The 14,067-nt window shown below is 38.6% G+C and overlaps 5 protein-coding genes across 6 annotated transcripts in view; 2 read left to right on the forward strand and 3 right to left on the reverse strand.

Annotated features, from left to right (window-relative positions):
• The window catches only part of LOC118744957 (cytochrome b5 reductase 4), a 30,446-nt gene extending 23,654 nt beyond the window's left edge, over nucleotides 1–6,792 (reverse strand). Inside the window, exon 1 of the mRNA XM_036478426.1 lies at nucleotides 6,719–6,792. The gene's annotated coding sequence lies outside the window, so the exon portion shown is untranslated. The remainder of the gene's footprint in view (nucleotides 1–6,718) is intronic.
• On the reverse strand, nucleotides 3,883–5,542 carry LOC118744959 (sentrin-specific protease 8). Its single transcript, XM_036478430.1, has 2 exons — nucleotides 5,312–5,542; nucleotides 3,883–5,177 (listed from the first exon to the last, which is right to left on the reverse strand). Exon 2 carries the CDS (start codon nucleotides 4,981–4,983, stop codon nucleotides 4,336–4,338), a length of 648 nt encoding a protein of 215 aa, XP_036334323.1. The 5' UTR covers nucleotides 4,984–5,177; nucleotides 5,312–5,542; the 3' UTR covers nucleotides 3,883–4,335.
• Nucleotides 6,793–7,509: 717 nt separating the features above from the next.
• LOC118744958 (enoyl-[acyl-carrier-protein] reductase, mitochondrial-like) lies at nucleotides 7,510–9,027 on the forward strand. The gene is made up of 2 exons (XM_036478429.1): nucleotides 7,510–7,921; nucleotides 7,979–9,027. Exons 1-2 carry the CDS (start codon nucleotides 7,678–7,680, stop codon nucleotides 8,836–8,838), a joined length of 1,104 nt encoding a protein of 367 aa, XP_036334322.1. The 5' UTR covers nucleotides 7,510–7,677; the 3' UTR covers nucleotides 8,839–9,027.
• Nucleotides 9,028–10,083: 1,056 nt separating this feature from the next.
• Nucleotides 10,084–11,609, forward strand: LOC118744961 (enoyl-[acyl-carrier-protein] reductase, mitochondrial-like). Of its 2 annotated transcripts, none has more exons than XM_036478434.1 (3): nucleotides 10,084–10,102; nucleotides 10,221–10,518; nucleotides 10,576–11,609. In XM_036478434.1, the coding sequence occupies exons 2-3, from the start codon at nucleotides 10,281–10,283 to the stop codon at nucleotides 11,433–11,435; spliced, it is 1,098 nt and encodes a 365-aa protein (XP_036334327.1). In that variant the 5' UTR covers nucleotides 10,084–10,102; nucleotides 10,221–10,280; the 3' UTR covers nucleotides 11,436–11,609. The 2 variants fall into 2 exon arrangements, with proteins under 2 accessions (XP_036334327.1, XP_036334326.1); XM_036478433.1 differs by having other exon boundaries at nucleotides 10,092–10,109.
• Nucleotides 11,610–11,982: 373 nt separating this feature from the next.
• LOC118744962 (proteasome subunit beta type-6) lies at nucleotides 11,983–12,844 on the reverse strand. The gene has a single exon (XM_036478435.1). It carries the CDS (start codon nucleotides 12,742–12,744, stop codon nucleotides 12,085–12,087), a length of 660 nt encoding a protein of 219 aa, XP_036334328.1. The 5' UTR covers nucleotides 12,745–12,844; the 3' UTR covers nucleotides 11,983–12,084.
• Between the last annotated feature and the right edge of the window lie 1,223 nt (nucleotides 12,845–14,067).

A 14,067-nucleotide genomic window follows, 5' to 3' on the forward strand; every position in this document is an offset into this window, starting at 1 on the left:
ACAAAACAACACAAAACGACACAGACGACAAAATTAAATTTGTACTTATTTCATTCGCAAAATAAACTTAAACCGCCGATGAAATAATAAGACGGTTAATTCACGCGGTACTGATTCCATCCATCTACTGTTGCGTCGAACTTTTTTCAGCGTTGGCGGCCTACAAAAAAACCCCTTAGTCCAACTCAGGCAACACAATCCATAGTGTTTTTGTGTTCAACTTTTTTCCGCGTTGGCGATCTTCTGCTGCTTCAAAAAATAACGATCATCAGACCAACCCCGGCTAAGCAGTCCACATCATTGCTGCTCCAAACTTCTCTCCGCGTTGGCGGCTTTCAAAAAAAATAGTCCCTAGCAGTCCAACTCCATCTACGCAGTCCACAGTATTGTTGCACAAAATTTGTTTTCACGTTGACGGCCTTCTGCCGTGCTTCAAAAAATAATCTCATCAGGCGGCCCTAATTCATGCGGTGTTAATTAGTCGCCTAAATTTCTGATAAAATGTGCGGGCGTTTTTTTGCCATAACACAGCGTTTTGAGCTCTCCGCACTCACGTATTTCAAACTCTTTCGATCACTTTTTCCACACAGAGTTGGATGCGTATCTTTGCTTCAACAAGATATTGTCCCGAGCCACGGTTTAGTCTTCGAATCGCAAGTACGTCTAAAACCCTGGAAACGTGTATTTCATCTTTATCAACATGATCTATTTGCAAACTTAAGACAGCCATTGAGCCTGGGGCTACAAACCATTATCTTCCGGGCCCTGGCCAGTAGGATCAAAGACGCGTTCCGGACTCCGGGCAGCGTGAGCACCCCAACAGAAGACCCTTGTTTGAGGAAGCGTCTCCACCCAAGCAGGTCAGAAGGCAAGTATATGGACGCGGTCCAGACCGACATCAACCAACTACCGGACCCGACGCAGCGCCCATGTGGTCGCCAGAGACAAGCAGGACGCAGTGGACGAAGCTCAACTCCACCTTAATGACGAGGTCCAGATGTTTCCCATCAAGAAGCATAACACAATGCTCTACATGTAGTTCCTAGTAGGGTGTCAAAGACGTGGGCAGCCGAACAGGGCTTGCAGAAGAGCCCTCGCCAATGAACGTCAGGAGGCATCTCTATGAACTGACAGACGATGTCCAGAGGTTCATAAAGCAACCTCCGAACCTAACTGCATACCGACAGGCCTTGAACGGCATGCACAGAAAGTCGGTCTCGAGTGATATAGATTCCCGACCTGTGAATGCCGTTTTGGGTACACAACCACCCAACGTCGAAGCCCTCCGCCTCGGAAGACTCGCACCACAATAGCCCAACTTCGCTTTGGATACAGCAGCAGCCTAAACTAGTTCCTGAACAGAGTATACGCAGATGTGGCCAATGAGTGCCCGGCATGCATAGAGTAGCCACAGAGCAGCCTCGACGGGGTATGTCCATAGGGACAGGAACGTTAGTGAGGTGGGATTCAGAGAGCATACGAAGAGATGCTGTTAGTCATGGGGCGACTCTACGCATGCCGGGCATTCGTTAAGAACATCCTAGTTTAATCTGCTCAGGTATAATTGCAACCTGCTGCAGTAACCAGAGGCAGTTGGGCTATTGTGGTCCGAGTCTCCCGAGGTTTTGTCTCTAAAAGTTACAGACGAGTAACGACCACTCAGATAATTCTCCGACCACCGTTGGAGTCCCTGTGGGAGAGAAGAGGCATCTACGTCTTCTAGTAGCGTTAAATGGCTGACAGTGTCGAACGCCTTATGCAGGTCCAGCGCTACTAGAATGGTTCTCTCACAGGGGCGGTTTCGGTTAAGGCCACGAGTTATCTGGGTATTTATGGCGTTAAGTGCTGTTGTTGTGCTGTACACTTTACGGAATCCATGCTGATGCTTCGCTGGGGCTAGCTGGCTGGTAAAAAACGGGAGTAGCAAGGCCTCTAGTGTCTTCGCTACCGGGGAAAGGAGGGCTATCGGACGATAAGACTCCTTTGTTGGCTGGTTTCCGCGGTTTGAGCAGTGGGACCACTCTCCCCATCTCCCAGATGTCTGGAATGACGGCAGTCGGGTCCAATGGCTTTGGAGGCTTTCGCCTTCCCGATGGCTACCCTTACCTCACCGCTGGTAAAAACAGCGACCCCATCAAAACAGCTCGTTTCTTGGACCAACCTTTAGCTGAGTTTGACGACAGCGATTGATGGACAAACCGACCCAGGCGGCGCTTAGTAGTGCTGCTACAATGATAGCAACAACGCCTTCCTTGCCCATCGTTGCATTGAAATCGCAAAGCATAATTTTTATATCACAACTAAGATAGCAGTCGTAGAGGCGCTCCAAGCGCTCATAAGAGACCTTAGGAAAACTCGTACAGCCCAGGGAGTTTATTCTCCGGGAATTTATTTCTCCCGAAAAATAAATCCTTCCTCGAAATTTTGGGAGGAGAAAATTCGAACTTGACAAGAGCTGTTTGACTTTTATGACAGCTCAACTCCGTCATTTAATATAAAAAATCCTCGGGGAATTTTTATTCGTGATAGGAGGAAAGGGAAAAGAGAGAAAACTCTCAGAGAGTTTCTGTTCAGAATCGGTTTTTTTTTCGTCCGGTCGTCGACGCAAAAGAGCTAGCAGTTGAAGAATGTCAAATTGATATGGATTGTAGCGAGGTCGTCCACTATAGTTACCGACAATACTTGGCTATAAAGTCCCACTCTCACTACAAATATAACACCGAGTTTGCCCTCCTTTTCATGGCAGATTAAGTAGACGTCGCAGGGTCCTGTGGTCTTATTCAACCCCGTCGATCACATCTCTAGAGTAGCGGAGATCTCTGCCTTCTCTCACGAGCAACATCAACCACACGGACCATCACATCAATCAGTCGGACGGGGGCACCCTATCCATTAAGGGGCAGTTTGAAGATGTGTCAGTCTCGTTCGACAGAATAAATTTCAAAGGGGCATATAAACACTCTTCACAAATAAGTCTTAGATAATTTTATTAGTATGCATTTTTATAAAAAAATTTATATGTATGTCGTTTAAAACTAAATCGATATTACAAAAAATACATGTACGAATAACTAAGGGCGAGGAAAATGCGATGTTAAGGAATAGATGTTAAGGAATGAAGTAAATTTGAAGCATATGAATAACTTACACACATACAAAAATATTGAATCAAAATATTTTTTTTTTATATATATCGAGAAATATTTCATGCATTTGTTGTCTCGTGCTATACACGAAAGAATTAATAACAGCAGGAACTTAGCGGTAATTCATTTCTGTCGCTAGAAAAAGTGAAGTTCATAGATAATGGAGCTTTATATACTATGTGGAAAAAATTTTTTCACATGCCTTCTATATATCTGCATATATGTGACGGTGGGGGCCAATAAATAGGGACGTAACATTTTAACAAGTTTTGGCTAACTCTTGAATTTTGGCGGTGTTTTTCTCTTCTGAAGGTGTTACGCTTTTCCTCCATTTAAAAAAAATTAGTAACACATTATTTGCATGGAAGAAAACGAATGACACTGCCAGCAAAAAAAAACATGCCAAAAAAGCCTACCAACTTAAAACTTGCACTTTACTATACTAAAATTTAATGCGTTCAAAACTACTACAATTTTTCTTTTTAATTCTGAATAAAACGTTTGATATTTTGATCAACTTTTCTGAAACTCGCCGAAATTTATAAATCTTGAAATTTTATGAAACGTTGCTGATTTTTTTTATTTTTGTACAGCTTTTGAAATTTGGACTTACAGGGTTTTTGCTATGAAAAAAAAGTTAAAATAAAACATCCAAAACTTGTTAACATGTCGCGCCCAATTTTTTTCACATCAAAGTTTCAAATATTCATTTTATGTGTATATGTACTTATGTATGTTATATATGTATGTATGTATATACGTGTATAGTTTTAATTACTAAATACCTTTTCAAAAGGATTTACAATCTTATTTTAGTTTTATTTGCAAGTAATCAAAGCCAAATTAGCGTTACAAAATTCTCACATTTTAAAATTAATGTTTCTTTACTTCTCAAACTAAAACTGAAAGTAATGGATTTCTTTTGAAACAAAGGAAATTCCGAGAAAGCAATACACCAAATGCGTTTTGGTGAAATTTTAATTTTCAACACAGAAGATACTCGTTTCTTAACTCTGGTTTTCTATATAACTATCCCTGTGCTCTCCTAATAAAAAAAAGAAATGGCTGTTTTGTGTACGTTTCTGTCATTTCCAACTATCAACCCACTCTAAACAGCCATTAACAAATAATATTTTTCCGTGCTTGCTGACGCTTTAAAGCAATCCGCTATTTCACCATCAATGTATTTCTAAATTTTTCCACCCAAAGACAGAATCAATTTCAGCAGCTCTGATCGTTTTGCGCTGATTGTGTCCTGATGCAGTGGTCCAACACCTTCCACACACTCGTACCGATTGACATTGTCGGCTATATTGTCGGTCATGCAGATAACGTGTATGCCACAGTCGTAACCATTCGCCTGTTGCAGGCAACGTATTGGTTTCATATGACATTGACGGCAATTCAATGCATCTTTGATTCGTTGAAAAAATTGATGTGATGCTAATGAGTTGTTGTTACCCCACGAATCAAAATGGAAGAACGTTTTCTCTGGTCGTGAAAATACTAAAAGTGACCAATGAGTGCCACCCGCTTGAGTTGATTCGTTATCGTTCAACGCAAAGAAAATGAATGGCTTTCGTGGAGCCTCCAGCTGGTTTAGTATGGTCTCCAACTCTCCATCGTCCATCAGTTTCATGCATTGTGTCACTTCTGGTGCGACAAATAGCAAATCGGGATTATTTTTGTATTTGATCTTTTCCAGATATTCATAGTAGAATGAAAGTATTTGGTCATTCAGCCAGTGTGGACCCTGCAGTAATTGTACGTCGCTCATACGCAAGCACGTCTCATTGAAGCTGAGCGCGATGGGGTCCGCGTGTGAGTAGGAACTCATTTTCACCGTTGCGCCTCCTTGTTTCCGAGCGCTACCGCTGCCGCTGTAATTTTTCTTCCAATTCTCCAATTTTTTCCTCTTCTACACGCCGTCGTCGAAATGCTAGAAACGTCGAAATTGATAGTTGTAGTAACTATTGGCGTAGTCACAATCACTTTTTTCGCAATGTTCGTCGTCAAGGCGTTTCGAAGTACCTATGTATAGGCATAAATTATTACCAAATGTGGTACATATAATATCGGAGGTGCAGATTGTTACATGAAATTTTAATAGAAGCCATTCCAAAATTTAATGATGAATTTTTTTTTACTGTTTTATCACAATTTACCTTGCTCTATTATTTGCGCAAAACTGCGCTGATATTCCGTTTTCTTCTTCCAAATTGGGAAAATTTCAGGGATGAAATACTCCAATTTCACTTTTACTTTCTTGTCGGCAAATTTTAGCGAATTAATACGCAATTCAAACAAAAAATGCAATTCCCACTCTTCTATTTTGTTCTAGCTTCGCTTTCTGCATCCAAAATTTGACGAATAGCGAATCAAACAGCGAATATGCGAAAAAACACACACCCAAATACCGGTAGAAATTCAACTGAAGCGGCGAATTGGCCATCTTGGCAGCTAACGAATAGCCATAGTTGCCAACAAATTTGTGGTGTGTAGCATAATCCATAAAAGTCAGTTAAAGTGCTGTTAAACGTGGCAATGCAAGCGCTTTTTCTCCCCCATTTTCCTGACGAAATGTGAAATCGAAAATCTACTTTCCCATGTAAACAACCAGAAAGTCCTTTTTGCAGATTTGTAGAAATCACTTTTTTCACGAAATTCTGTATTTAATTGCAATATTCCGGTGATGAAAATCTGCACAACAATCTTGTGAAGTTAATATAAGATGGAGGAAAATTGGTGTTTCTACTCTATTAAAAATTAAATGTACGAAAATTGCTGCTGCCACTCTATTTAAAAAGTTTTTGTGCGTCCAACTTACTCTGGCTTCTTTTGCTTTTTGACAGTTTTACAGATTTTAACCCAGAAAAGTTGGGACACGCAACTATTATTTGTTATTGAAATTTTTGTTTATGCTCAACCGTTACCATTTTGTATAAATTGTCTTGGAACCATCAGAAATTCTTCTCTAGTTTGCATTTAACTGCCATTCGTGTTGTGCAGTATTCACTATGGGCCATTTTCTCAGTCATTATTACCTACTAGAAAAACAGCTGGTTTTAACTATTGGTTAACTAATGGATGGACATTAGTTAACTGCAGTCAACCATAAGTCGAACTGATACTGTGAAATCAAAAATGGTGCTTTATTAGTAGCATAGTAGTTAACTTATGACTGTGAAAATGGCGCTATACTACGAAGAAAGATGGTTAGTTATATGTAGCACTGCCACCACGCTACAAATCTCTCACGATGGTCGGGTATAAATCAACCCAGGTTTTATCGGTTGATCAGATGCAGAAATGTGGGGTTAAAACATAATGCATACTGAGATTGCATACAAGTTATTAACTATAATGAATTTATCCTGATTATTTTGTTTACCGCCCACTGTAACGTTTTTTTTTTACAAAAAATTTACAAGATGGCAACGCTTACACAAGTAGAACCAAAACAAAAGCGAAATTAGCAAATGTTCTACGGCCACTCGTCGTTTTCAAGTGAACGAAAAAAAGCAAAATCAAGGGAAGAGCATTTAAAACCTTAAGCTACTGTGAGAACTTACCTTAAATAATGTGTTGTTTGCAGCAATATTTTTTAAGTCTTCTTTCACAAATACACTTTCCAGATATTTTGAAACACTATTTTTAAATGTAGGTCTTTGAAACAACCCGTGAAAGATGTGGATAAGCAGACTTGTGACAGCTGTTGTACTAAATTCGCCGCAAAAAAGGACACCATGGTTGCCAACTTCATTAACATCTTTAACCCTGTAACGATAAAGATTTCAAAAATCAGGCCCATTTACTTTCTATTTTTGGACGTAAGATCGCGTGTTTTGGACATCCCTAACGACGTTAATGAATAAAAGATGATTTAAAACCAGGGACCGTAACAGTTATACGTTATACAGCAAAATATTGTTTAAATTGTTATGCTTTGAAACCATCATTTGTTCTGAACGCTTCATTAGCAATGTTTTTTAGATTAAATTTTGAATCATATGCTTTTAATACATTTTAATAATAGCAAATCAAAAACATAAACAAATAACTAAATTACATTAAAAAAAAACAATAATAATCCAAGAATATTCACTTATTTGTGTACATACATAAATAGTATATCGCTTATACATAGCATTGCAATAATTCGTTCTATAGTCTTTTTCTTATTCAATGTAAAAGTGAAACGAACCCGAAAGATTTAGGAATTCAGCGATTAATGCAAGATTAGGCGCGTTCGTCTAAAATCTCCAGTAAAAACCAACAACAGCAAAATTCCGGCGAAATGTCACCAGTTCTCTCACAAAAGAAAAATATCCGAAACGGTACGCGAACAGAAAATTTGCAGAAACTTGCAAGTTAAACGATCAGCTGATATAATTTTTGTTTACATTCAAAAGTGTAAAATTTAAAACGTACGAAAACTCATTACAAAGTGATATCCTGACATAGTTGCGTACGCGAACGCAAAAACCTGAAAGTTTTGGTTAAACATAAACAATTAACAGCTACGCGAACAATGGCCATGTTTATTAAAAGTATATGCCAACAAACTCGTTGCGTTCTTCAAAATCCAGTGAATTCTTTACAGTTTACACGAAATATGAGCGTTTTAGTGAAATCCCTCAAATACTCCAAACATGGCGAACCGGCGGAAGTGCTCGAGATTGTTGAGGATCAGTTGAACCAGCCAAATGATAATGAAGTATTGGTAAAAATCCTTGCAGCCCCCATCAATCCGGCAGATATAAATACTATACAAGGCAATTAATCACCTGTTACACTTTTTTATTGTATGTTACAATGATTGTAAATTGTAGGTAAATATCCCGTCAAACCGAAATTTCCCGCCGTTGGTGGTAACGAATGTGTCGCTGAAGTTGTGTCAGTCGGTAAAAAAGTCTCTAAATTGATCACCGGTCAACACGTAGTACCTTTCGCTACGGGCTTGGGCACTTGGACGACACATGCTATTTTCGCCGAGGAACATCTCATGCCTGTTTCTTCTAAAATAGGACTTGCTGAAGCATCTACGCTTACTGTAAATCCCTGTACTGCCTATCGTATGCTAAAAGATTTTGTGACTTTGCGTCCTGGAGATTGCGTCATACAAAATGGTGCAAATAGCGCTGTCGGGCAGGCGGTGCATCAGTTATGTAAGGCATGGGATATAAAATCCGTTGGCATAGTACGCGATCGCACAGATATAGGTCCCTTGAAAGATTATTTAAAGTCACTTGGCGCAACTGAAGTACTAACCGAAGAAGAAATTCGCGCGAGTCCGCTATTCAAAGAAAAACATTTGCCAAAACCGCGACTAGCCTTGAATTGTGTGGGTGGTAAAAGTGCCACTGAGGTAGCACGTCATTTGGAAGATAAAGGTGTAATGGTCACCTATGGAGGTATGTCGCGCGAACCGGTTGTCGCCAGTACAGCTGCCCTCATTTTCAAAGATATAGCATTCCGCGGTTTTTGGATGACCCGCTGGACGAAGGAAAACTCTGATTCGCCGCAACGTACACAAATGTTCAATGATTTGTGTGAAATGATCGAGCAGGGAAAGTTCATCGCCCCGGTACATGAGATGGTACCATTGCAGAAGTTTAGGGAAGCAATGGCAGCAGCTATGAATTTTAAAGGTTTCGCCGGCAAGAAGTTTATATTGGACTTGCAGAATTGAAAGATATTTATAGTATATCTTCCTTTATGTTCAATATCGTTTGTTATCTTTTTACATATTTGCTTATCCACCCTTCGGAAAAAAATGTAGCTGATTGTATTCATATGCATGTATGTATGCATGTAATTAACAAAGTAGACTGTTTTCAATTCTTAACATTAAAACATCTATAACTTATAATGGGTAAGAGAGCATCTGAAATTCTTATTGTATCAGCGTATTGTTCTGGGACTTCTGCAATTTTCGTCCTTAGCCAACTTGTATAAAAGTTTATTTCCACAGAAGTATTAAAAGACGGACCATGCGACAAGATAAGTAGACTGATAGTTGTTGTTGTAACAGCTTATATATTTCCCAAAGAGGCTTTGGGGAGTTTTGGATTCAGCACCAAGAAACGATGTGGTTTACTCAGGTGGTACAAAAATAAAAGTTTTTACAAATAATTAGAAAAGAAAAAAAAGAAATACTTAACTTATTCGCATATCTACTAGCATTTTCAACGCGAATAGAATTGAACAAGGTGAATTTGTAAGTTCAGCTTTTTATCAATCATGGTTGTATTTAAGTGCATTAAAAATTTGTAGATTTTTGTAAATTCAGTGCTGCCACAGCTTTAAATATTTAAAAATTATTTCAGGTTTTAACTATGTCGGAGTAATTTTGTTTCGGAAAAAAACACTAAAAGAGGCACTAGGCACTAAATAATTTTTTGGCGTTTTAATTTTCAAAAGCACTAAATCTAGTGCTTAAAGCACCAAGTTGGCAACTATGGTTTTATATTTTGATCTGATTAACCCGAACGACGTCGGGTGCTCTGCTAGTACTTTTATAAAAAAAATAATAATTAAAATTAACTTAGAAATAATATAATAAATAGCCCAAAACCTGGTGACCGTAGCATTTTGTCGCGGGGCATACTTTTAAAAATGTGAAATATAATTCACGAATTTATTTGTGTATAATTTAAATTAAAATGTAAGCTTAATTAAACTTAGTTTAAATTAGTGGGACTTTTCGACAAAACTAGCTATGACTTTATAGGCTAGCTGAAGACTTGCAAATTTGCGTTCGTGCAGAAATTTGCAAGTTTCTCAACATGAGAGAGAATTTTTTCTTACTCTCTGATATTTTCTTGCTGGATTTTCGACGAACAAACCTACTAACTGAAGCTGTACAATGAATTGAAGAATAAACACACTACAGTAGACAAAAAAATGTTTTTGTTTTAGTTACGGGAAAAGGGAGTTATGCATTGACGGAAATGGTAAAAAGTACAGTTAAGCTCAAAAAGTTGCACTTTTTGTCATTAATTTAGACAATTTAAAAACTTAAATAACAACACTGGTATATACTTGCATTTACTCCTATCGTTTCATCACTAGTTGCGAAGGGCGGAAATAATTATTTTTCGAGATAAGAGATTTCTGTGATAACAGGCCGCCATGTTTATTAAAAGTATATGCCAACAAACTCGTTGCGTTCTGCAAAATCCAGTGAATTCTTTACAGTTTACACGAAATATGAGCGTTTTAGTGAAATCCCTCAAATACTCCAAACATGGCGAACCAGCGGAAGTGCTCGAGATTGTTGAGGGTCAGTTGAACCAGCCAAATGATAATGAAGTATTGGTAAAAATCCTTGCAGCCCCCATCAATCCGTCAGATATAATTACTATACAAGGCAATTAATTAGCTGTTACACTTTTTTATTTTATGTTACAATGATTGTAAATTGTAGGTACATATCCCGTCAAGCCGAAATTTCCCGCCGTTGGTGGTAACGAATGTGTCGCTGAAGTTGTGTCAGTCGGTAAAAAAGTCTCTAAATTGATCACCGGTCAACACGTGGTACCTTTCGCTACGGGCTTGGGCACTTGGACGACACATGCTCTTTTCGCCGAGGAACATCTCATGCCTGTTTCTTCTAAAATAGGGCTTGCTGAAGCATCTACGCTTACTGTAAATCCCTGTACTGCCTATCGTATGCTAAAAGATTTTGTGACTTTGCGTCCTGGAGATTGCGTCATACAAAATGGTGCAAATAGCGCTGTCGGGCAGGCGGTGCATCAGTTATGTAAAGCATGGGATATAAAGTCAGTTGGCATAGTACGCGATCGCCCAGATATTGGGCCCTTAAAAGATTATTTAAAGTCACTTGGCGCAACTGAAGTACTAACCGAAGAAGAAATTCGCGCGAGTCCGCTATTCAAAGAAAAACATTTGCCAATACCGCGACTAGCCTTGAATTGTGTGGGTGGTAAAAGTGCCACTGAGGTAGCACGTCATTTGGAAGATAAAGGTGTAATGGTCACCTATGGAGGTATGTCGCGCGAACCGGTTGTCGCCAGTACAGCTGCCCTCATTTTCAAAGATATAGCATTCCGCGGTTTCTGGATGACCCGCTGGACGAAGGAAAACTCTGATTCGCCGCAACGTATACAAATGTTCAATGATTTGTGTGAAATGATCGAGCAGGGAAAGTTCGCCGCCCCGGTCCATGAGATGGTACCATTGCAGAAGTTTAGAGAAGCAATGGCAGCAGCTATGAATTTTAAAGGTTTCACCGGCAAGAAGTTTATATTGGACTTGCAGAATTAAAAGATATTTATAGTGTCTTCTTTTATGCTCAATATCGTTTGTTATCTTTTTACATATTTGCTTATCCAACCTTCGGAAAAAATGTAGTATGTATGCATGATTCAATAATTAACAAAGTAGACTGTTTTCAATTCTTAACATTTAAAGATCTATAACTTATAATGGGTAAGAGAGCATCTGAAATTCTTATTGTATCAGCGTATTGTTCTGGGACTTCTGCAATTTTCGTCCTTAGCCAACTTATATAAAAGTTTATTTCCACAGAAGTATTAAAAGACGGACCATGCGACAAGATAAGCAGACTGATAGTTGTTGTTGTAACAGCTTATAGATTTCCCAAAGAGGCTTTGGGGAGTGTTGCTGGAGTGACAGTCCTTAGCCAGACTGTCGCGAGCTGTTATTGTATCATTGTATCAGTATACAAATTCCCCGAAGAGTTTTTGTGGAGTGTTACTGGAGTGACCGTCCTTGGCCAGACGTACACCAGACTGTCGTAGGTACGATGCTTTGGCTTAGGTGCGTTTCTTTATTGAATCAAACTTTAACATTCATATTTCCAAAGTATTTATTGTAGTAAACATATTTAATCAAAAACCTACATAAATCCAGCACTTATTCGTAATTTTTTTATTTATAAAAAGAACTTTCATTAATTTCCAATTTCAACTGGATTGCCAGATTCTGTATTGTAAAATACTCTTCGCTCGATACCATCCTCTGTGATTATGCCAATACGAACCACACCACCTGAGCTGCCATCATGATAGATAGCATGTTTTACAGCCTTCACCACAAAGGCAACACAATCTTCCTTGCTCATTTGCGGACGATACGATTCACGAACGAACCCATAAATGTAGCTCGAACCAGAACCACCAATTGTTACTGCTTCGCGCTTCAACATGCCACCCAATGGTATGGAGTACACTTGTCCGCCGTTTCTTTTATCCCAACCAGCCACAATAATGCCTGCCAGCAAGCTGTCACGATAGTTGTAGCAATAGTTGCGGAATTCTGATGCAGCCTCAGCAACCAATGGTTCTTCACCAGTTTGATTTTCATGGTAATTCAGGGAGTAAGAAACAATATCAGCGATTGCTTGTGTATCAGCGGCGGAGCCACTACGGCAACAGTAGATTTTGTCTGTAATGCGAGTTAATTTATCTGTGACACGATTGGCCACAAAGAGCCCAGTGCTGGTGCGGGAATCTGCGCCGATGATTACGCCTCCATCAAATTCAACTGCCATGATGGTTGTGCCTGTACTAACGGCATTGTCGTGGATACCATAATCCTGTGAGAAATCCATGCTATTTTACTGATTTATTTGAAAATTTTAACACAGCGGCTGAGAAAAACAAAAAATGTAGCCTTCCTCCGGTGACTGGGTATATTTTAAATTGACAGCAGCTGTCAAATGATTAGTCATGCCCAGGGCACGGACGTCATAAAATTAATTTTGGTTGATTTTACACACAAAAGAAGCTCGTAGATTTTTTAAAACGAACAATACGGGCCCTGTCACACGGTCAGTAATTATCACGATATTTGGATCGCGATCCATATTGATGGATTGATGGATCGCGCATGAATGCTACATGTTCAAAATTTATCGCGTCTGTATTTGCATAATTTTTGTGCTGCACGCTTATTATATCGCAAGAAAATATTTTTATTTTATACGAATAATTTACAGATAATGCATTCCATAATTATTTTAAAATTTCCAATGCTAATTTAAATACTTTCAATTTGTTTTGAAAGGTTTTGAGCGCCGAGAGCGAACATGTTTTTGATGTTCGCATTATGAGAGTACAATATATACTGACGAAATATATGGATCGCGTTTTGAAAATGCTAAACGTTCAATATTTATTGACGGTATTACGATCCGCGACCCAGATTTCAAAATTTTTAGAAATTTTGCGATGTAGACACTGTTGTCAACTTAGTGCTTTTCGCACTAAATTTAGTGCTTTTCTTAATTCAAAACGCGAAAATTTTTGAGTTTGGTGCTTGGTGCGTTTTTAGTGCTTTTTTTTATTTTGAAGACACCAAAACCGTAAATCTGAAACGTAATGGAAGTTAAATTTAGAGCAATTGCAAGTTTCGTAAGGAACTTTACATAAATGAAAACAAAATCACGGCACAATGACAATCATAAGCGAAAGGTCCTATGTTTGTCAAATAAATATGTGGTAGAACTTAAAATCATGCCAGAATTACATACGATAATTTGCCATTGCCTGTAAAAACGTCCATGTTGCTGAGATCAGGAATAGATCTTTAGACCTTTAATTCAGCCTGAATTTGTTATATTTTCTACGAATATTACAACAAGCACCAGCATCTCCTAACAGTAAAATGAATAACGAACCTTCGACCGCCGAGGAAGAAATATTAATTTTTTTTAATTTGAATCGACATACCTACAATAAAATTTTGTATGCATACAAAGTCAATTGAATCCTCCAATAAAAAATTTGGTGATTTTTTTCTAAAAAAAACGCGATTTTTTTTTTTGGGCTTTAGTGCTTTTTCAAATTCAAAACTTTGGCAACACTGGATGTAGATCACGATCCATCAATATTGTAGGCTCCGTCAATAAATATCGCCTTATCAGATAGTTTTT

The sequence above is a fragment of the Rhagoletis pomonella genome, unplaced genomic scaffold (genome assembly GCF_013731165.1).
Source record: "Rhagoletis pomonella isolate Grant_MI unplaced genomic scaffold, Rhpom_1.0 Rhpom_scaffold_00008, whole genome shotgun sequence".
Classification (NCBI taxonomy): Eukaryota; Metazoa; Arthropoda; class Insecta; order Diptera; family Tephritidae; genus Rhagoletis; species Rhagoletis pomonella.